The sequence below is a fragment of the Streptopelia decaocto genome (assembly GCF_964273445.1).
Source record: "Streptopelia decaocto genome assembly, chromosome: 1".
In the NCBI taxonomy this organism is placed as follows: Eukaryota; Metazoa; Chordata; class Aves; order Columbiformes; family Columbidae; genus Streptopelia; species Streptopelia decaocto.
Genome location: NC_138663.1, coordinates 154,659,119 through 154,681,946, shown reverse-complemented (window position 1 = coordinate 154,681,946; position 22,828 = coordinate 154,659,119). Strand labels below are relative to the sequence as shown.

The 22,828-nt window shown below is 39.0% G+C and overlaps 1 protein-coding gene across 1 annotated transcript; it reads right to left on the bottom strand.

Annotated features, from left to right (window-relative positions):
• Positions 1-5,419: 5,419 nt before the first annotated feature.
• SLC10A2 (solute carrier family 10 member 2) lies at positions 5,420-14,561 on the bottom strand (the record flags this gene model as incomplete). Its single annotated transcript, XM_082063112.1, has 6 exons — positions 5,420-5,553; positions 6,640-6,797; positions 7,390-7,565; positions 9,623-9,711; positions 10,860-10,978; positions 14,140-14,561. 6 exons carry the CDS (start codon positions 14,559-14,561, stop codon positions 5,420-5,422), a joined length of 1,098 nt encoding a protein of 365 aa, XP_081919238.1.
• Between the last annotated feature and the right edge of the window lie 8,267 nt (positions 14,562-22,828).

Sequence of the window (22,828 nt, the reverse complement as noted above, 5' to 3'; positions counted from 1 at the left end):
CCCCGTTGCAGTTAATAAGAGTTTTATTCAGTGTTGAGTTTTCTTTTCCCTTTCTTTGGAGTTTCAAAGTATTTGCTGTGATTGTAAGAGATTTTGAGACTGATTGGTTATTAGAAAGGCAAAAGTCCAATCCTTGTGGCTGAATCCCCAAATAATTGAAGTTCAAAATATGCAAATATTTATTTCAACTTCTTATTTCTGAAATCTCATATTTTCTTAAGTTGATATCAGAGAGAGGAGGCTGATTTATGGTCTTTAAAGTGTTACTGGCAACATAGTTTTGTATTGATTAATTTTACATTAATCCACTATGCGCAAGTAGGGCTATCACTAATACTTGTTTATACACCCTTTGTTTACATAGATGTAGTCTGGAATCTCAACACTGAATTTTATCATAGCTTTTTCAAAGTCTCATGTAATCCTGTGGAAAGACACAGGGCTTGAAGATATTTATTGAGGACTGAGGATATTTACTGAGGTCAGTTTCAAGAGGCAGCTGGAAGTGACATTTTTTTGGTTTGTTTTTCTAAATTCTGAAATATTTGGATTAGCAATCAAACAAACTTCCTTGCTTTGTGAGAGGTGCCTCATGGGAAGAAAATTGCAAGGGTCTTCTTATGGGCTTGCAGTTGTCTCATGCAAAGTTCTGACCCATCATCTGAGTGTGGAGGGGTTCATACAGATCAGGAGAAACCCTGCAAATAAGGACATTTGCACAGAAGTCACAAGGATTTAGCTGCCTAAACAAGTGTCTGTTTCCATGTTAAATGCTGTGGGGCCATGGTAGATACAGGCAGGGCATAAGTCTTACAGAAGATCTGTGACCTTCTGGATCGGCAGATGAAAGCAAGGCAGGACACCCCATGGTATCTCACATCACATTAAGTGCCTGTGTTCAGGCAACTGAATTTCACACTCAATTCTGCATAATCTCTTTGTCTCCTTCCAGAATTCCTCCTGTCCTAAGCCAGGTGTCAGAGGGGTGTTGTGGTAGATATCTGTCTGTGCATGTGGTGTATGTGGAGATATCTGTCTTTTCATGCTAATAGTACTGAGAGCTTGTTTTCAGGGAAGGATGAAGGTTGACACTGGAAACTTGTAGATGGCTGAATTTAATGGAAATTAAATGGAGACAGTAATATAATTCCACAGCATATATCTATTTATGAAAACATATTAGGACTCCTTCAGGGCTTTCAATTACCCACTTTCTGCAATTCCAGTTTGAATGTTGGCAAATATCCTTGCAAGTAACAGCTATTTTTACATTCGATATTTTAAGTTAATTTAGTGCTCAGCATAACTGAGATATTAATGTTTCTGGTACAGAACTATTATTCCTTAGGAAACAGAAGCAGAGTTTTACTTTTACTACTCTTCAGTTCTGTCTTGCAAAGTCCAGTCAGGATTGCTTTGTTGCTATTTGGTTGTGGTACTATTACATTATATTTGCTTCAATTCTAGACATGAGCAAATGATACAGTTAATCTGGAGAGAGCAGAAGCATTCTTATCAAATACCAAGCAGTGAAGGTCTGTGCCTCAGGAGGTACGGAATACTGATTATTGTTTCAGATTTGCATCAAGAGTACAGTATGTTAATCGGTTGGACCACAAAAAATAAGTTCATTTCTCCTTTCTGAGGCTGACAAAAATAATACTGATTGGCAGAGATTATAATAATGTTTTTTGAGCATCATGACCTGATTAGTCTGAAAAAGAAACTCATTTAACATAAACTGCAAATCAATTTGCTTGTTAATTTTATTCAAATTGCACCTGCTAATGGCTAACATAGTGCACTGGATGACAGAATCAGTTCTTCTATGTGTCTTTTGGTCAACTGAGAAATTAGTTATATGTTTGTAGGAGATGAAAATCACTATACATTTGTGTGGTGTGGTGATTTTGTTTGTTTGTTTGTTCATTTTTCAATTAAAAATACCTATCTTCCTTGTTAAAGGAAACACACTGGGTTCTCAGAGACAATGCACAGAAAAAGAAATTAAGACAAAACCAGTATTTCATAATTTCATTTCAATTCCCTCTGCTCTTTCTCTCCCTTACCCCTGTCATCTTGGGGTCAAAAAATTAGGTATTTGGTCTAAGTCAGGCCATCTCAATCGATCTTATAGAGACAGATTATTCCAGAGGACAATTCATCCTGTAAGAGGAGCCTGAGGCAGTGAGCATGATTAACTCTGCAATGGTGCTTCTCTCTTTGCTGACTAGGGAACACGTCTTGATACTCAGATTTATGGCTGCAGACTTTGGTTTCGCAAGTGTGATTGTCACATCCTTGCAACCCTTATACTACAGACCTTAGGATGAGCTAGATATTACTTCAGCTGTCATTTCAACTTTTAGGGTATGTTTATCCTCAGACATACTTCAGCTCGGTTTGCCTGCAACAGCTTGAGAAACAGCAGTGTGACAGAGTTAAAACTCGGGGACTACCCATGCTCCCTGAACGTGAATTACTATCTAAAAGTAGACTAGCTGTTTTAACCTAGCACCTGCTAAGGCATCTGTATGACTTCGTAGCCTGAATTGGTAAATTGATGATTACCAGTATACGTAAGTGTTAATTAGATCAAGTATCTGTTAGCCTGAACATCACTGCATTATGCTTTTAAGTTGCACATCCTGCAATGTCCCATCCACAGGTTGTTTCAATGGATAGAAGACTGCTTAAAAAGCAGCTGTGACTAAGTGATACTGCTTCTCTTTGAGAGAGTCTTCATGCTGAAGAATGTGACAGGAGAAGATGCTGAGCAGGTTAAACAAGCTGACCTTGGCAAGCTGGGTTTTTTCTTTCGACAATGCCAAGACAACTACAACTGCAAGGCTGGAGGCCACCAGCCTCCTTTGGCTGAGAAGCCCATATCTCAGCATTTATATGGCTAACAGACAAAGACACATAACATCTTCCTGGAGACCTTTGGGGAGAGGACACAGCTCTCCCAAAAGTCCCTTACGCTGCAGTAAAACGGCACACTACGTCTTCACGAGTGGTGGACAGACATTGAAGTTGTTGAGACTCCTGCAGCTCGAGATTTAGCAGCTGTCACATCAACATAACCCTGCTTCTGGCAACATTAACAAGCCCTGGGGTTTTGTTTTAGGTTTGATGCGCTCTAGAGACATATGTTGGTTAAGACTTCGAGCTGGCTTTGCTTCACATAAAGCTTGGGACATAGGACCCTTACTAGGTGTAATTGTAATGGCTGCAGAAACTGCCGCCTCCAACCTTCAGCTGGGGCCCTAAGTGCACATATACATTAAAAAATGTATATAAAATATGTCATCAGACATCCTATGTTCATTTAATCTTCATCATTATTAAACATATTAATTTCACATATGATCTGAGGTGTTTTTGTTACATCTCAAAGCCATAAACTTCGTCTGCATGTTAGGTTTCAGTCTCAGTTCTTTCCACCTTAAATTACTCCAGTGGGCAAAATTATAAATAGTTTCTGACTTTATTCAGTTCAGTGTTTATACAGTTGTTTTAAATACACACACACACATAGTATAAGCGAGACAAACTATTATTCTTCCATACATTTTGAAAAACTTCTTAAAATATACATGGGAGCATTGAAATTTAGCGTGGGGAAAGAGTAGCAGCTTGGTGTGTAAGAAAGGCATGATCATAACTAACTTCTGCTGCCCATTTTTTGATGGAAACAGGGTAAGACAACCGTCTTTTTACCACAGATGTTACAAATAGCAGCTTATCCTTTTCTTTATTAATGTGTTTTTTTACCTTTATGATTCCTCCATAACAGACTTCACTACCTTTTTCTTTTTAACCTTCCTTCTAGAAAACATAGCATGCCTTATTACGTGCTAACTCCTACTAAGTGTTCCACTCCTTGGAAGTTATGGCCACTCTGAATTCCCCCTGAAAGCGAAACAGCTTCAAGCCTCCCAGAGCTCAGGCACATTTTGAGACCCTTTCCCCCACATATGGTAGATAGAAATAGTTTATTCTTTACTTAATACACTTTTCTGTAGCAGCGGGAAGCTATGCGTCTGGAACTCAAATTCCACAATTGCAGTTGTGTTGGTAAAAACTCTGTCACATTAACTCGTAATGCCTCAGAAGGCCCACTTGAATATGACAAAGAAGTGTATAGTTTCCATTTGTTGATAGTTGGCTCATTCTTAAATTTTTTGGCCAGACGACCTCTCACTCTTTTCATCTAAACTTCTCTGGACGTTTTCTTTACATAAGAGCTACGGGACTAATGATACTGAATGTATCCACAAAAAATTAAAGCTGCAAAAAAATTACCACACTGTTTCTCTTAGAATTATACTCATTTTCTCCACACACTTAAGATAGCTCTCCGTATGCTCTCTTGAATTTTCAGAGACAAATAATGTTTACATCCAATTCTTTCTTTTGGTGGTTCATATAACTAAAATACTAAAGTTATCAGCTACATCAGTGTCTATATCTAATGTCAGGTCAAATTTATTGAGTTCATAAAATAACAAAAATATATAAATCTCTACAAGCACTGTTGTCTTATGTTAACAGTCGTGAAAGTAGTCTTGGATGAATTTGGGTCAATTTTGTTCTACTTTCAAATTCCTGCCCTTCATTGCAGCAGTTGATAATTTCTTACGTGTCCAAAATCTCTGCCTGCTCCTTTATATGAATCTGTCACACTAAAATTGCTCTAGGCTTATGCCCTCAGCTTTGTCTCTCTGTTGATGTTTCCTGTACATAAAAGACCCAGACTGAAGATGGTGTTACTTTCTAATTATTTTGGGGATAAAAAGAATTACAGTCATAAGGTACATTGCACTTGTTAAAATTATAGCTTTAGAATAAATTAATGCTTCAAGCAATTAACACAGCACAATGACTTTAGTCTGCCCAGACTGACCTAAATGAAACCTTATTTCATTATTAGCTTGTTCCAATTTCATGGTTGATTCATGCTCAGTGAAAGTCCTGTAGTCTTATCAGATCTTCCACATCAACTCCTGTTGCTGCTCAGGCACTTTTACAAGATTTCTCCTTGTTTGGTGTTGGCGCGGAGACTAACAGATACATTTGAAGGATCATGAGCTGGAGTTGGCAGTGCAAATATTTGCTTTTTTTTTTTTTTTAGCAATAGCCCACCTTTATTATGCTTTTCTTTAAATAAGCCGTAATAAAACATTAACTATTTTTAGGGAATTATCTTCAAAACCATATTCTACAATTGTGGCAAAAACTGGGTTCAAAATCAAAGTAGAAATCTTTCATAATTTAGTAATTTCAAAGTCTTACTGTACAATATAAGCAGACTTCCTTTTGTTAAATATTTTCATGAAGCAATGGCACATGAAAAAACAAGTTTTAAGTAAACCGTATATCTTATATCTTTTCAACTAGTGGGAACAGAGGTAATTGTCTATTTAGTCTCATTTGATACAAATCCTCCATTTATTTGAGCTTGTGATGATACCGATTTTGAATCTTCTTTTTCCTCTGTTTTCTCAACATCTGTCTTTGTTTTGACCCGCTGTCTTCTGTAAACACGGTAGCCTGGAAATTTGTGTATATTTAGTATTAAATAAAGATATTATAACAATTGTTTGAAAAAGACACTGTAGTATCATGTAGCCATGCAACATTTTCCTTCCTTATATTGCCAAAACATTCCAACGCCTTCAGACATTTTCTTTAAAGCTATATTTAACTATTTTATGTCAACAGCACTCATTACTGGAAAAGTTTGTTTAGAAAATAACAAGGAAAATATTTTAAATTATGCATTTGCTGTTTGATTGCTTTGTGTTCCTATTGCGTGCAGTGAATTTTAAAAGTACTGCCTGTCTCCCTTGGGAATCCTTTCGGCTCTTGGCCGAGTCTCTGGGACTGACTCTTCTACGTGAGTCCTGTTTGTCAGGAGCTGGGACAAGGTGTTTTGTCTGTTCCCAAGCTGTTGCCTGCCAGAGAGGTCAGAGCTGGGGCTGGACCTCGCAGGCTGCATCCCTGGGGCAGTGCTCTGATGTTGGGTAAGGCCTCTGGTTTGGGAGTGGGAGCTCAATAGTCACAGCTGGTTTTAGAGGTGAGCAACAGAGACAAGGTCCCAGCCCACAATGGGTTAGTTGTAGTAGCAGCAGTGTTATGTGGGAAGAAAAAAGAGACCTTTACCTCTAATGAAAGGTATTTTCTCACATTAGCTGTGAAGCTAATACCTGTTCTCTCAACAGCTGATAAGAGGTGGAGTTTGTGCACACCTGTGGGGATGGCCCTGCTGTGCAGCTGTACGGCCAGGCAACCTGGGGTGGTGGAAGAAAACACATTTGCCCTTCCTTGGCCAAGGGATATAATAACAACTGTGTGCTCAAGGTATTCTCATGTGCCTGGTTGTAGGTGGTGGAGATCCCCTCCCTTGTGCTGAAAAAAAACGGTCTTCCAAATCTTGAACTGAGCCTTGTACATTCCTCATTAAGTGCAGGTCACAGCACAGTGGTCATGCTCAGTAATATTTTGGGTCCTTATTTACTTAACTGTTTTCTATTTGACTATTTTTATTCCTTATTTTTTTCTCCATATCCATGAAAAATGAGACTGACAGAATTAATGATAATTATAATGCTATAACAGAAATTATCTATACTTTACCTGCTAAAATTAGTAGTGCAAACAACAGCTGGAAAATGCTGTAGATGAGTGGGAAAGTAAACATCAGTTCAAGTTGTTCAGGGCTGAAGGAGAGCTGTACTATAGTTGAACATAGCTGAGTGTTTTGCATGCCTGTTTCCAGAGACACTGTACGACATCTGAAGGGAATCATACAAAGACAATTGTGAAATAGCAACCTGAGTGTCCTTATGCTTTTTAGTAATCTGGATAAGCAAGAAACATACAGTAACTGAGAAAACAGTATCCTTAAGCTCAAGTAGTCAACAAAACACTCTACAAATCATGTGGGTGTTATCACCAGAACAATTTATGGCAGTTCAGCAATTGTAAAGGACGGTACTCCAACTTCAAGCCATGTATGTTATATTCAGTAACAATCACTGTCTCCCTTTCTTGTAATTATATTCTAAATTGTTGTCTGCCTCATACTCATGAGAAATTTTACCACAGTCCCAAACAACTCATAAGTCAGATCTGTCTTGTCTACTTCCTTTGAAGTGCAGGACTTGGGTACACAAGGGGAAGACTGGAGGAAATAGTACAGTTAAAATCTGTAAATAAAAGTGGGCACAGAAAAGTTTTATCTACACATAGTATCCAGAAACAGGGTTGGGGAATGAGTGACTCTGTGGCGTAGCTAACGTTTAGGGAGCATTCTCAGCATTGATTAATCATTATAGAAAATCTTTAACAGCTGAAATAAGATCTTTATAACAGAGAAATCTATACCTGTGCCAAGCCAGACCAGCTATGCGGGCCAGAAAGAATCCCAGAGAATAGCCAGCTGCAGGAAATATGGTGCCAATGATCCATAACTTGGGTGATATAATCCAGGAGCCTTTGTAGAGTATTCCCCCAACCACAGCAATGAGCACAATGAGGACTGCTCCCACAATGGAACCGATCTGTGAGGGGAAAGAGGAAGGACTGAGTGAATGAAAGACCCTAAAGAAATTTGGTGGCATCAAACATAGCGTCAAACAGACCCGTGAGTGTCTCTGAGTCAATGAAACATCTTATTAAACGTAAAATCTAAAGTTTATGACAACGTAATTCACAGCAGGCAAACAGATTAGATAGCTTCAATTTTTCCCAAACAGAAAATGTACAATGTACTTCAATATGTGACTACAGATATAGATCAAGGCACAGCAATAATAGGTATCTATAGCATATACCTATAAAGCTAGTCTCTTGAACCCTTAGCTATAATAGTACTTAGAGTTGGAGATTAAAAATAATCCCGCAGGTGTGACATGAGTGAGGAATAGTGCACAAATTAGAAAAATTTTCCCAAGTTGTTGGGAAACTGTTGGCTTAGTACAGTATATGGTAACTAGATGCTAGATCATTAGTGATAGAAAATTGTTTACCAAGTGGAGTAAATCTTTAATGTAGTTGAAAGTTTGTATTTGAAAACTGGCTGCTAGCTCGAATGACATTTCTTAGTCACTGAGCTGATCTTATTTCCTGCACCTGAATATACAGAGATCCTCACCTCTGCTTGACAAAGGGAGTGATATCTCACTCTTTTGTCAATATCCAAGTGAAACATCTGCCCTTATGACATATATTGCCAGGGATCTCACTGGCAGACTTCTGGGGCTAAGCTTAGGAGAATCCATTTCTCAGCTAAAACATAAATTCCCATTGAACTGACTTCATCAGTCTTTAGCTGAAGCCTTTTTAAGAGCACTGAGTGAACAAGCACTTTTGTTTGACTGACCTATTAACCACATGCACCTAGGAAGAAGAAACATGGTCTGGCCATGACAAGCTCTTCTGTTTCACCTGGAGCACTGTCTTTGTGTTCTTATTTCCATTTCTCACTGTATGGACTTTAATCTGGCAGCTATGGCTCAATATTCACTTGATGCTTCATTGTCCTACATAAAGCAAACTGTCAATGGACCCTGCTGTGGGTTGCTCATCCACTCAGAAAGAGAATTAAATGGTGTTTTGCTGAGAGAACAAGTAGAGTGTCTTTACATGTGAGTTCAAGACCATACTTTTCCCTTAACTGATTAAACAGGAATAGTACAGTTTTGAAACCAGCACTCAATAGTACTCAAGTTCATAAGTAAGCTGTGAATGCATTTTAAAATACAACACAGTAAGTTAATAATTGAAGAAAATGAACTGGACTTAAAAGGACTTTGTTTTCTATACTACCTGAGCAGAGAAATGGTAATGAAATATAGGTAGAATAACCAGTTGCCAGATTAGTTTTGTTTAAGAAAATTTAGAAAATATATGTTAACATATATATATAACCATATATATGGCTAACAAAGGCCAAAAGTACTCAGTATATCTGACAATCACTTTAAACCTAAACCTCATGTTCAGAATGATTAGTTTGCTGTTAACATTAAATGCAGCTAAGCTGTTATGATTATGATTATTTTGGAGATAATATTTTTTGCCAAAAAAACCCATATTTTGATGCATCTGAAACTATCTTGTAAACACAGTTGAATTTTGTGAATAGATTTTTTTAACAGTTGGAACATTTTCAAAATCTATTTAAATAAATATTGACTTTACACTCAAAATTGCCCCCAAAATCAATAAACTGGTTTAAAAGTAGATTTTTTCTTTGATTCAGAATGTTTCATTTTTTTATTATTTTGCAGAGAAAAACTGCTTCCAGTTGACCCGAATGACTTTACTTCCCACTTCAGTTCACATTATAAACTGAACCCAGTTACTAACTTAGTTGTAGCCAAAGACAAAAGTAGGCTCTTCGGATAATAATGGTTTCTAATAATGTATGCAACTCATGCATGTTTATGCAGGGAGAGAGCAATACATTTCCGCAGCATCTCATTTGTTTTCTGTTGAAAACTGCTGAAAACTCTTATGAAGTCAGATACTAATACTATGAATGTACTGCTTCAGTGATGCCTCTAATTCCATAATTTGTCCATAATTACTAATGCTTCAGCTTTATATATCCTACCTTAAGTATGATTTTTGCTTTACTGGGCCATTTGTGGTTAACAAACATTCCAAATGAAACAGGAATAACAAGAGCTACCAGTGAAATTCCTGTAAAAAAGAAGAAAGAAGACAAGTTAAACCCATGTATCATGCAGAAGTTAACGACAGGAGGACAGACATAGTGTAGAGAGGAGCTGGGGGTATGAAACAAGCATTCAGAGGATGTTTCTGGTATGCACACCCCAGAGCACGCATGCACAGTCTACCCGCACCTGCCCGTTTGCTTTTCTATAGAGTCTGTTATCTTTGGCAGCCTGTTGAAGCAATTGCCATTCTGTTGAGCTACATGCTCATTCACCTGTGTCAGAAAGGCAAACAGAAATTTGAGCGTGCTAATCATCACTATCCTGTGATGAGAGTAGCTATATTAAATGTTCATTTTGTCTGCAGGTGTTTTGCTACTGTACCATATCAAACCCAGATTAGAGCTTCTTTTGTTTTGGGCTCCCCTCTCCAGTATTTATTTTGAAAGCACACGCAATGTATGTGTTGGGTTTTTTTTCCCCAGGACAATGGGAAATGAAGGATATGAAAGTGACACTGCTGCCTTTTAAGATTAGCACAACATGGAACTACTCTTGATAAACACTAGGGCCACGGCTCTGCAAAGCACTGGAGCATGTATTTCTAGATAGTTTGACTATTCTCTTTTTGTAGCTGGATAAGATTTTTGACAGGAAGTCAAATGAAGCCACTACTGGTGGAGTAGATTGCAACTTTTCAAAGAGACTCAGCAGCTTTAATCACTTGCTTAATTATCCACATGTGCTTAAGTACTGTGCCAGATTATGGCCTCAGCACTTAGCACTTGGCAGGATTGTGCCTTAAAGCTGTTAACAAACACTTTCATTCAGGGGATGCAGCTATTCCTGTACAAATTATTTTATATTCTTATTCAAGTATCATGCAGGTCTCCAAACCATTTGGAAAGAAAAACATGCACAACCTCATGGTAAATATCTGTACCATACTTATTACTTCAAGTCTTTGTTCTGTAGAGCTGTTGATGACTTAAAGTGATCTAGGTTCATAATTCCCACAGAAGATATTAGAAAGCAGGAGGATGAGTATTTTTTTTTTTTAAATCTATGGTCATTTCTTCATGACTCTGCAGGACTCTGGTATAAAGGTGGTTGTTACTAGAGGGAGGATAAAGAAGAGAGTCAGAGGGGAAAGTGCTGGTTCACTGGACTCACCAATGCTGTCATAAGGGAGTACAATTGCATCAGAATCAGTCCACATCTTGGTGTAAATAAAGAGGCAAAGTGGCATCATTCCCATTGCAAGCACTGTGGAGCAAGTTGTCATGCTGATGCTGCAAAGAAATTCGTTAGAGTCACAGTTCATTTTGTGCTAGCCTATAGTCTTTCTTATTTTCTTCTTATGACTTAACAACTTATAAAAGGGTGGGCAAAAAATGCTGCTGGCTACAGTCAATTTATCTTGTATATCAGGCTAGAAAAATGCTAAATGGAAGGAATGGCTTCTGTTGAAGAGAAAGGAACATAAAATATCAACGTGTTCTGTTGCCACAGAACAATAACTTTCAGAGCAAAGGAGGCAGTCAGACAGAAGGTCATCAGGAAGGTCTGTTGGCAAGTCTGTCTGCATGTTGTCTGTCTGTCTGGCTTCTGAGAGGGTGGCAAGCTAGACAGGGTCAGATGGACATCAAATAGAGCTTTCCATTTTACCAGCAGTTCTAGAATGTTAAAATTTCACTCCAAAGTCAACAGCATAAAACAAAATTATTTCAGCGTTTAGGATGTGTGATATAATAAAATACACATTTCTGGCTTGTTTTGCTCTAGGCCAAAGAGTAGGTGCTGATAATTACTCAGTGAAGCTGAGCATAAGTATAGTTACTTCTTTAGTTTGTGCAAAGACATTTCTGGTTTAAAATATAAAGCCTTGAAACCATCAGGCCTGATACACCTTGCACTAAAAGATACATACTGCTGTAGGTATGAAGAAGCAGGAAAATGCAAGACAGCTAAAATAAGGAGGAAATTCTCAGAATTTGAGTAGAAAAAATAAAATTGTGCCTACAAATCACACTCCTCTGACATAAAAATAATGAGTATTCTAGGTAAGGGACTTGGGAAACTTCCTTATGAGCCTTGGTTCTGATTTTTCTTTTGTGTTTTTGCCCTCAGCAAAGGAGCTACTGACCCTGTCCCACCAACTGGAAAGATACAGACAAATCTAGAACAATTAATACAGAAACCACAGGAATATCTGTATTAATTTTGGTTCCCGTCACTCTGCTTCAGTGTCATTGAACAGAACTTTGTAGGACCCTCTAGTAAGAGAGTTCCTACACACAGAGAAAAAAGAGCCATGGGTTACATTTAGTGTTAGGTGAAGCCCCAAATGGATAAAAGAGCTTATTTTTCCTACCTCTGTATTTCCTACATCTTCGTACTGTCCCTGTATCTACTACGTCCTGCTCTAAACTCTGCCTGTTCTCTGACCTTAGTCCCTGTGCTCACAGAAGCTCCCTGGGGAGCCATGGAGCAGAGGAGATGGTGCTTCAGAAGCAGTTTTTCTAGTGAAATGTCAAGAGATGTCAAAAACAAGTGTCCCTATGGGAAGCTTTAAAGGATATCATCTGGGTGTGAGTTACTAAGAAAGGTATAAAACCTCATACTTCACCTCCCTGTGATTGTATGAGCAGTAGAAAATTAATTCCTGCTCTAACTTGTGGTCTATTTGCACTGTGATGTTTTGAAGCGGGACTGTAGACATCGGTGATGCATTGTCATGTATAAACATAAAATATTATCGGTAAAGAGAAAACCTTTCTCTGACATGATGGGAAAGCTTTCTATAATGTTGCCCTGACTCTAGAAACCAGCCACGCTACTTATATTGTTATTCTTCTATCAAGAACTGAAGATGCTTGCGTTGGTGTACATCCCATATCTCCTGGTCCCTGAATTACTGTCACAAAGGTACTGACCAAAAGTCTTTGACTTCTTAAGGTAAAGGTCTTTACCTGAAGCATAACCTTTTATAGGTATTCTGAACTTGCTTTGTGCTCTGCCAGTGTCACGGGATATAAACCCTACTCATATTTATAACATTATCAATTTGGATTTTTACTACTGATTTCAGTGGTGTGACTCTGAACATATGGAGCTGAGAAAGCATAGTTTAGATCAGTGTATTCTTCCTGGGAAAGATTAGGACAGAATTTCAAACTTGAGTTGGGTATCTTTCCATCTGTGGTTTCTTAGACCTGTATTTATTTAAATAAAGTGCCTTACAGTTTCTAATATCATAGGTCTTTCCTCCACAGTGAGGAAGCTGGTGATTAGCAGAGCTGACTTCATACATAATTTGGAAGCAGGCATTACATTAGCACCTGTATGTTACAGAAAAGTCCATTATTTTCAAGGGACGGAAAAAATGTCTTATTAAAGCTAGAAATATTAACTTTTTTAGCCTATTTGCCTTAGTTCCACATCTTTCTTACTTCTATTATTTTTTCCATTTCTATTTCAGACTGGCATGATAGATTGGATGAATGCTCCAATTTATGTTACTCTGTGGGAAACAGAGAAACGATCCTGTTTATTTTAGAGCAAAGTAATTGGGATATAAAAATAAAAAGATGTCTCATTTTTAAAGTTTGTTAGAGTTAATGAACTCCCCAGAAATTTGCATCAAGAGTAGGGTTCAATTCTCCTGCATGTTTGATGCCTTAGACCATGCCAAGTGCCTTACATATCTGTTTCTGAGTTCAGAGGGCCCCGGCACTGAGAGTACCACACTTAGCCATGAAGGAGTTTTTTTCATTGTGCCCTGTATATGGAGCTGCGTTAGTCAGTGCCTTCTAGCCTGTAAAACTTTCCCTCAATTTGAAGACTTTGCAAAAGGTGCCAGGAGTAGATAAAATTACCACAAGGGATTTTCATTTGCATTAGTTCCTGAAAAGAAAACCTCTGCCTGTCTGTTCATTGTATAGAACACAAAAGGAAGGAAAATATTTTTCCAACAGTGATCTTTTTCAAGAAACGTTATTTAACAACTATTGCACAGCCACTATTTTGTACACAGGATTCAGGTCCTGAAATCCTTTTTTCTTTTTTTTTTTTTTTTTTTTAAACTACCCAAGATCTTACAAGAAACAAAACCATAGAAGTAGTTCTAACTTGAAGAAAGTTTTAATAATCTTCAGTATTTTAGAAGTCTTCTTCAGTGCTGTTTTCTGCAGCATCTAAAGGTTTACAATAAAGGCATTTTCTAATATACAGAATTCTGTTGTGCTGTCTTCCTCACAAATGCTCAAGGAACCAAAGATATTTGCTGCTCTGCTTATATTTACTACTATTACACTAACTAAACATCTTTATAAGAAGGAAGCTCCACCAGGCATGGGGCAGGAAGCTAAGAAAAAGAATCAGACAGTTCTTTTAAACATAAAGTTTACACTGTAGAAAGTACATTAACTACTTAGAGAATGGCTGCCCTTACCTTAGGTCCATGTCTCCATCCACCCAGTAGGCAATGACATTGGAGGCTGTGCCCCCTGGACAGCATCCCATGATCATCACTACGACAGCTTGAATAGGAAGCACGTTAAAGGCCAGAGACAACAAGAAGGCTGTGAGAGGCATAATTCCAAACTGGCAAAGGAAACCCACAAAAATACCCCAGGGCCTTTTTATGTGGGCCCAGAATTTCTGAAGTTCCACATTGCAACCCATGGAGAACATCACCAAAGCCAGCATGATTGTTAGAACAGCACTTAAAACTACGCTCAAAGTTTCATTAAAATTATCTTCTGGTAACACACAAGATGTGCCATTGCAAATAGTAGCATTTGCTGGACAGGCCGTGGAGTTTTCTGCCAAATACCCAGCATTAAATTGCTGGGAAAGAAGGTATGTCTGCATTTTGAGATGCAGAACTGCTCAGTACATCCGAGGCAAACTTTAAAGCCTGTGTAAATGGTTGTTTGTCAGCGACTCCTTTTAAATGATCCAGGAAGCAATAAAGTGCAATAAACACTCAAACACTGTTACTATTCTTGAAGGGTTTGGCACAGTGCTGATTCATATAGTTATAAAAGTTGCACTTGCTCGGTATGGTAACAATTAATCATTTATTCCTATGATGATGAGGAATCCCACATCAAGAGAATAGCAGTGTTAATATTTAAGGGTGTAAAGGAGGATTGTGTTATAGCTAAGCACATGAAATGAGAATCACAAGAGGAAGAGAAAGCTCAGACTTCATTATTTGAATTTCTTGCATGCCATCAGGACAGCTGCTCATGCATGCATTGTCACTGGTATTACAGTGGTCTGCGGAGCTGAAAGGAGTGACTGAGACACAAGAAACCACGAACAGAGGATCCTGAGCTAGGATTTGAAGCTGTAACTCTTGCTAAGTGGTGCAGCATTCACCAGGACGCAGGGTCCCATCTGAATGTGGTGGGATCCTCATTTGGTTGTATTTCTAGTATAATAAAAGTTATGACTGGTATACAGTGATCACTCTACCACAGGACTGCCTGCAGATTTGGTGTCACTTTTGGCTCCTAAATGCAACTTTTAGGTAATCTTTAGGTAGTCTTTCTGATTTCTTCTCAGCTTCCACATAATCCTGAAAATGGTGAAGATCCCTGGCTGCAGTTTCCCACGATGCAGTCTGGTAAATGTTGCCTATATATCTGATTTTGGCACACGTGGTTTTTGCACCACTGCCCTGACATCTCTGCATTCTTCCAGCCTGGGCACTGGGTGACCGCTCTTCCTCACCTGTGCCTTACATCTCTCCTGGCCACATCCACTTGCACACTGAGCTCATCACCTGGGGAAGGGAGGAGAGGGGAAAGCAGGGTGGAGGTAAGGAGGGGTGGGCAGTGTTTGTTTGGGTGGTGGCATGGAGATTTATGGTCCTCTTGGCACCTTCTGCCAGGTGCAGCTTTGCTTTTCTCCAGCTTGGGCTGGAAATGGCAGGCAGACAGAAGAGGAATGTGGGGTGTTGAGAGCGGAGGAGGGAGACATATGTGTTCGCTGAGCCAAGTGTGGGGAGTGGGGTGCAAGACAGTGTGGTTGGCATGTCACTTTAGGGCCATGGTACCCACCTGAAGCTGACTTCATCCCTTTCAGCATGTCAACACATTCAGCATCCACTCTGGGAGTAAGGGTGCAGGTCACCTTTTTTGCCTTTTGTGACAGGCATGAAGTTTAGGAGATAGATTTCTTGTGTCTGACTTCGGTATAGCTTGTTATTCTCCGTCAACCCCATGGCTCACAAGAATTGACAGGCTGAACCAGGGCAGCTTCTGGGGTGTAACAACTCTAGGATGAGCTCTAACCATGCTTATTGCACAGTTAATGCCTTGTACATGGGACCATAGAAGCTTTATGGAGTCCTCGATGTATTTGCTTCCTACTGCACATCTCTTTTCTCCTGCCCCTGACTCAGTTCATGTCCTTCTCTCATGTATGCTTTTTTGTGGAAAAACATTCTGTATCAGTCAGTGCTGCAATATCTTTAATGTGCTTATCATCCTACTAGGTGGATGCTGTGCAAATATTCATGCATCAAATATCACAATAACTTTGTGCCACTGATATTCTGTAAGAGCGAAGTAAGGCACAAGAGCAGCCGGAGGAGTTCTTCATGCCAAAACAAGAATATCAGCACCACCAACAACAAAAAACTAGAAAACTCAGGTAATTTTGAGTCTACAGCATATGTGAATCTCAGTATCAAGTTTTTGAAAGCCTATCAAAGTCACTGGATTTTTTGGGTGGTCAAAGGTTTACCCCGCAGGTTTCCTCAATTGGGAATGTTTTGAAGGGAAGAATTTTGATGCTTCTTTACCTGTATCCAGGCTGAGGGGAGGATTAAGTCCAAGTTTACGTCTTAGACTAAAATCAAATCCAAATTGTACAGTGCAGTTGATGCCCACCAAACATCTTTCATTTTCAAAGAGAAATATTTTCTACTAAGGTAACATGCTAAGCCATAATTACCTTCAGCAAGCAAGACTCCCACTGAAAGCCTCAGCATTTTATGCCTAACCTCAGTCTGCAAAATGATAGGCATTGTTATTTTTTCTTTTTTTTACTTTAAACCTTGAACCATTGAGAGGGAGCTGACTGCATTAGAAAGGATTTCCCAGCATGCTCAGACAGCACCTGTTTCTTTACAAGGGGGTCAGCTAAATGGTTGTATCTCCTAAGTCACTGTTGGATGCCTGGTGGGATAATGTCAGAGTAGCTTTATCCTCCCAGGCAGCTGGCAGCTCCTACCCTGTGATTAGTGCTACATCTGTGTGAGTATGATATGTCTAACAGAACAACAAGCAAGGTAATGAGGAGTAGATAAAAGGAAGAAAAGGCTATAAGATATCTGTTTCACAGAAAACTTCTTCTGCTTATTATACTTGCTTTCAAACAGAATGTTTTAGGAGCTTCCATTTTTCAATCCAAGTCTTCTAAAGGGCTGGTTAGGTTTTAAAAGCACGTCTACTAACATGATCTATAAAACCTGCATCAGATTCTGGATTTGCACTTGAACTTGCTTCTTGTTGAAATTAAGATTTTGACTGTAGCATCTTGAAATCTCCAACAAGCTTCAGGTCCAGGGATGACTTTCCTAGGTCTGTAAATGTCTGTGATGCTGTGGGAACCCAGGGTGGGTGGTTTGGGAGAGGAGGTGGGGGATGTCCCACTTAGAGCAGCTATATCTCAGGCAGAGCCTCATGCAGAGGCTTCCTTTCCCCTCCTCCCTCTCCCTGTCAAGCTCATGTCTGAGCTGTGAAGGGGTGCTTGATGCCATCCCCCAGATGCAGTGCAGAGGGGGTGACCCTGCTGTTGGTCTCCAGCCTCTGCTGAGAGATAGGAGAGTCCAGCTGTCATTTACAGTTTGACTTCTGGAAATGGAGTAGAGGAGGAAACCTTCCTGCTCAGGCTTTAGCTCAGCTGGGGACAGATGGGACATTACCTACTCCCCTGCATGCCCTTGTGGATCAGCAGGTTCTGTAAATGTAATCTGTGTTTACTCCTAGGTTTGCCTTTACTTTTTCTCCTCTATTGTAAAAGGAATGGTTCTGAGTCATTAGTTCACCAGCTAACTGTGTAAAACTTAAGATCACAGAAAATCCTTTCTGGAAATGTAATCGAGCCCTTCGGTGATCAGCTTATTATTAGGCTGACAATGTCACAATTTAGCAGATGCTAATATATATGTCACCATTTCCTCATGTGTTGTTATGGAGCTAAAACCATATCCAAGACATTGAAATATGTACAGGCACAGTTAAAAACTCTATATATTGCAGGAGGTACAGTATTACTGAGGAGGCAGGGGCCTATCTTAGGAGTGCTGGATTTCAAACATTCTTCAAGTCTGTTTTGCTTTTACAGCCTGCTTCTGGGATTCAATCTACATGCAGACTAGTAGGAGAAAGTAGATCAACAACCCCAAATTTGGCTGCTCTCTGTAGCTTTGCCTGATATCCTTAGGGAAAGCAGCATTTCAGAGATGGTTGTCAGGGAGGTACTGAGTTACACAGCTTCTGTTTTATCGCCTGTTTTCCAGCTGGGTTATAGTGCTTAACTGATGGGTTGGACTACGTACTGTCCTGTGAACCGAACTGGCACCTTTTGCCTATTCCTGTTGTGTGTGTTATGCAGTGTGTTTTTAGGCACTCATCACTGATGTTCAGTGAAGAAAGCTGCAGTGAGCCTGGTGGCATTTTGGTGACGATTAACATCCCTGGTGTGAGTTTGACAGACACTGTCATCCTACCTCAAAAATGAAAAAAACAATCAATACTTAAATAGAGAAATACCAGCCTAACTGTATGTTTGCATTCCTAAACTACCAAATTTCTTTTTTTGTTGTTTTTCTGAATTATCTTCTTGAATTTTTGCAGTGATGAGGCTGCCAGCTTGTGCAAGTGAGGTTAGCATCACTTCAGCAAAAAACTCCAGGCAGATGAAACCTGTAAGGATCTGTCCCTGTGCTGACAATTACATAATTGATTTATCCATTAAGTTAAGCAGTTATAAAACATGAACAGCAGTAAGTGCATGCAGAGACCTACATTGGGAGAGACAATTTAACAGTTTGTCTTTTATGGCTGTCTGGTGCTTATTTCTTCGGGTTTCTCTGAAAGAGACTTGTGAATCTTCCCTGTCTGCTTAATTCAGACTCTAAGATGCTTCTGAGTGTATTTATGTCTTGGTTAGAAGAACCTTTTCTTTCAGATAATTGATTTTCTCAAGGTAGTTACCTGCTTTTTACCACCATCTTTAAAAAGACTGACAGTGGTTGTACCTGATATTGGTGACCTTGTTTATAACTTTAAACTTTAGTATAACTACAGACAAAAGATTTTTTTTTTGTTTGCTTGGAAAAAGTTGTGCTCCATGGCTGGAAGTTTATAAAGTGCATTAAGAGAAGAAAACCTCTGTGGAATAGCAGGAGAGAGACTTATGACATTAAAATACATCTAGCTCAGGAGAGCTTCCTGAAGAATACTGAAAAGTCAGCTGTAAAGCTGACTTACTGAATCTTTACATTTTTACATTTCACTGTCAGACGCATACATCTACATTCTGCTGCCTGTTAGGCTCTTGAGCTCAGTCTGAAATGAAACATGCAGGCCAAGAGTGCTCCTGCATTTGGCTGCTGCTGAACTCAGCTGGGAAATAAAAAATAGTATGTATTATATACTTGGATTACAGGCCTATTTTGCTTGCTGGTGTACTAGCTCTGAGGGGTGCACCTTACGCCCATGGCTGAATTCCTGCACACACTAAGCAGGTAGTCTGATTAATATTGTTCTTCTGTGATCTGTCAGAACTCTAAATATTGTGTGTGCAAGGAGAAATACATAGTACATTTGTATTTTCTGATACATTTCAGTTTTTCCTATGTAAATATTGACAAAAAGTGCAGTCTTCCAGTATACCCATCTTCAGTAGCCAGATGCAAACATTTTCAGTGGAGTAGAACATCTCATCCCCAAAGTGCCTAGTTACTGTCTAACTGCAGGTAAATGCATGCAAAAGCCTTAGACTTGAAAGAACTTTTCTCTTTTTTGATATGTGTATGAGGGAAAAACTGCACTTCCATGCTGTTCAGCAAGGACTTTCTGCTATGAAACAAATAATGAAAGTCTGCCAAAAGCATAAGCCAGCCTCTTGGCTGCCAAAGTGTAAGGGTGACCTCTGACATAGATTAAAAAGCTGAAAGATAGATAATTTCATACTAAATCAAAGAAATGAGTCATGCTACCACCTATAAAAGTATAATCTTTTGAATGATTCTATTGAGTTGGAATCCCTTAAAAAAAGCATGTTTTTCATGTTCCTCAGCAAGGATTTTCTGGACTTCGAGGGCTGATATGCTGTGCAAATATTTCAGTGCCTTTATCTGTCTTTTCAAAGTTGTAATTTTAATTAGTAGTAAGGATTAATTTGGGATAATTGGCCAAAAAATTAGGTGTTAAATTCTAGATCAAAAGACTGATTGATTTCAAAGGCTTCAAGAAAATGAGGTTGTTACAGGAATTTTATTCTCTTAGGCCCCAAACTGACTCTACTAATTTCTATCAGAAGAGGAAACAACCTATGTTGTTTCTTGTTTGCAGCTTTATAGAAAGGTCTAGGTCAGGTGTAAGTAATTGTTTCTGCTGAATATAGAAGAATGGTCCCTTAATTAAACCTGTCTTGGATCCATCTGAGGTAAAGGCATGTAAGATTTAACGGATACTGATTCTAGAGCTTTTTGATTGCATATACTGATGTTTGAGGGATGGGGATCAGATAATGGCAGTTGTTACAAGCTTAAAATCCCATTTGTGCTAGAGACTGTGCAGGGCCACAGTAAGCACTACTTCCCATCACTTCTGATTTTTCTTCTAATGTTTTTCATCTTCCTTCAGCAGATGGAAAACACCAACACTGCAGGCACAGAAATAAAGAAAAATCAAAATGCAAAAGGATATCCATTGCACATATAAATGACATCTAACAAGACAATCGTTCTCCTGAGGAGCTAGTAAAAAAATCATTATCCTGTTCTCCTCAGGGAAAACCTTTTTATCTGCATGTCCATCTTCTTAACTGAATTTTAATTTGCTTAGAGCACCCATCTTCATTACAGTGAGTAATACTGTCTGGTACTGCATGATGTTTCTAGGACTTTAAAACATTCGTCTTTTGATTAGAACTATTTCAGTGACTTGCTTGGCTGTTTGTTTTCAGGATACCTTTCACTACCAGGAAACACTGTTTAAGAATCCTATAAGATTTGGCTTAATATTTACAAGAGCAAATATGATTGTAAAACCTTCAAGAATGCTACATAGACGTAACTTTATCTGAGAGCTGCCAGACTCTCAGCACTTGGGAAATTTGAGCCATCTACCTGTATACTGGAAATTTACTTTAGCAATGCACTTCTGAAAATTCAGACAGGCAGCTCTTTGGTTGTGAGAGTTGAAAGTACAGAGGACGTGGAGCCCTTCATCGGGTGTACCATAGTGCTGACACAGCTGTTGATAGAACTGGTACAGTCTTTGGGAGCATATGTGTTGTGGGCTTGTGGAAACATGACATAACTCTTGATTGATACTTGGAGCTATATATATAGAATAGATGATGAAGTTTCATTATTTAATAGAAACTGAGTAACTTTTTGGGACTTCAGTTAGCCATTTGGGTTCCTAATAGAGTGTGCGATGCTGACGATGTCAAATCTTAACACGTGGAATCTGTAGGCTTTGGGGCCTAGGAGAATCCATGCTTAGATGCTTGATGTCTTCACGTAACATTCATTAAAATGGGCGATCCCACAAAAGCAGTACAGCAGGGTGAGAACTGAGCAGAGCCATTAGTCAAAAAAGCCGTGGTTTAGGTCCGTGGTTTAGGTCTCCTTCTGCACTGCCTTTTGAAATATAAGAGCTGGAGCTCAGATGCCTTTTCTCAGGAGTCCTGTCTGCTCATGCCTTGTCTCTGTACTGGTGAATATTTGATTTTACTGCATATTTGCTGCAGGCAGGCTTAGGGAGTGCTGGCCCAGAGCATCCCACTGGCTGTGCCCACAGCACTTTGCAGATGGCTCGCCTGCGATTTGGCTGATGCAAGATCAGGTCCCCCTGGGCAGAGACAGCAGTTTTAATTCTGCTCCCCCTTCAGCTCATGTGAGATTTTTAAACAGTGCGCCTTGGGGTAGAAACAGTGAGCCTTGAGGTAGGAAAAAGAAAAGAGAGAGATGCCAGACATGCATTCTGTATGTTGGTGCACCTTGCCTATGCTTTGCTCCTGTTGACAGTGTCGGTGGAGCTGGGTCGCAGTCAGGCTTAAATGACAGCTCAGTGACAGCCTGAGGATATCACCTGGAGTCAGATTCCTGCAGTGGAAGCCTGTTAGCATGGTACCTGCAGCTCTTCTTGAAGCATGCATGCTTTTGAAAATGCTTATCAAAATTACTTACATCAGTTCTATTTAAAAATAAACTATGTCTTATTGGCTTTTGTTACTGACAGAGCTGAATGTCTCCTATTTGGATTGTAATGGATTATAAAACTGGATTAATTCCATCATTATAAGAAAAAGAATTTGTAAAAATTAGCATCTATAAAGCATTACATAAATACACTTATATATAAATTATATGAAACATAAATAATGACTAAATATAGCTGAGTGGGTATTTTTTCTTTTATTTTTCTTTATTTTTTTCAGAGAGAACACCTGAGAATTTCCATGTGACTGAAGTGACTCTTCTAAAAACTTTACTAACCTCCTTCAGTAAATGACAACGTGCTTAAGAAATGATTATTTTTTTCTGTTGTTGAAATAAGTGTAGGCGGTCTTAGCATTCTGTACATTGAGAAGATTTGAGGTCTTCTGTAGATATTTCAGTAACATCTATTTTCTTTTCATCAGGATTTTATGATCAGCCAAAACCCGGGTACTTAGTGCCAAGTGGCATTAATTAGGAAAAAAAAATGAATGTATATTTATGAGAAATGGGGACATGCAATCTCTGAATCATGATTTTCATGCTCCTAATGATTATTGTGTGATTCAATGCATTTTACCTATCCTGTTGCTCTCTGCGAGTCATTTTGCAAATCCAAATGTATGATTGTTTACATGCACAGTATTCCAGTTCAAAATGTTTGAAA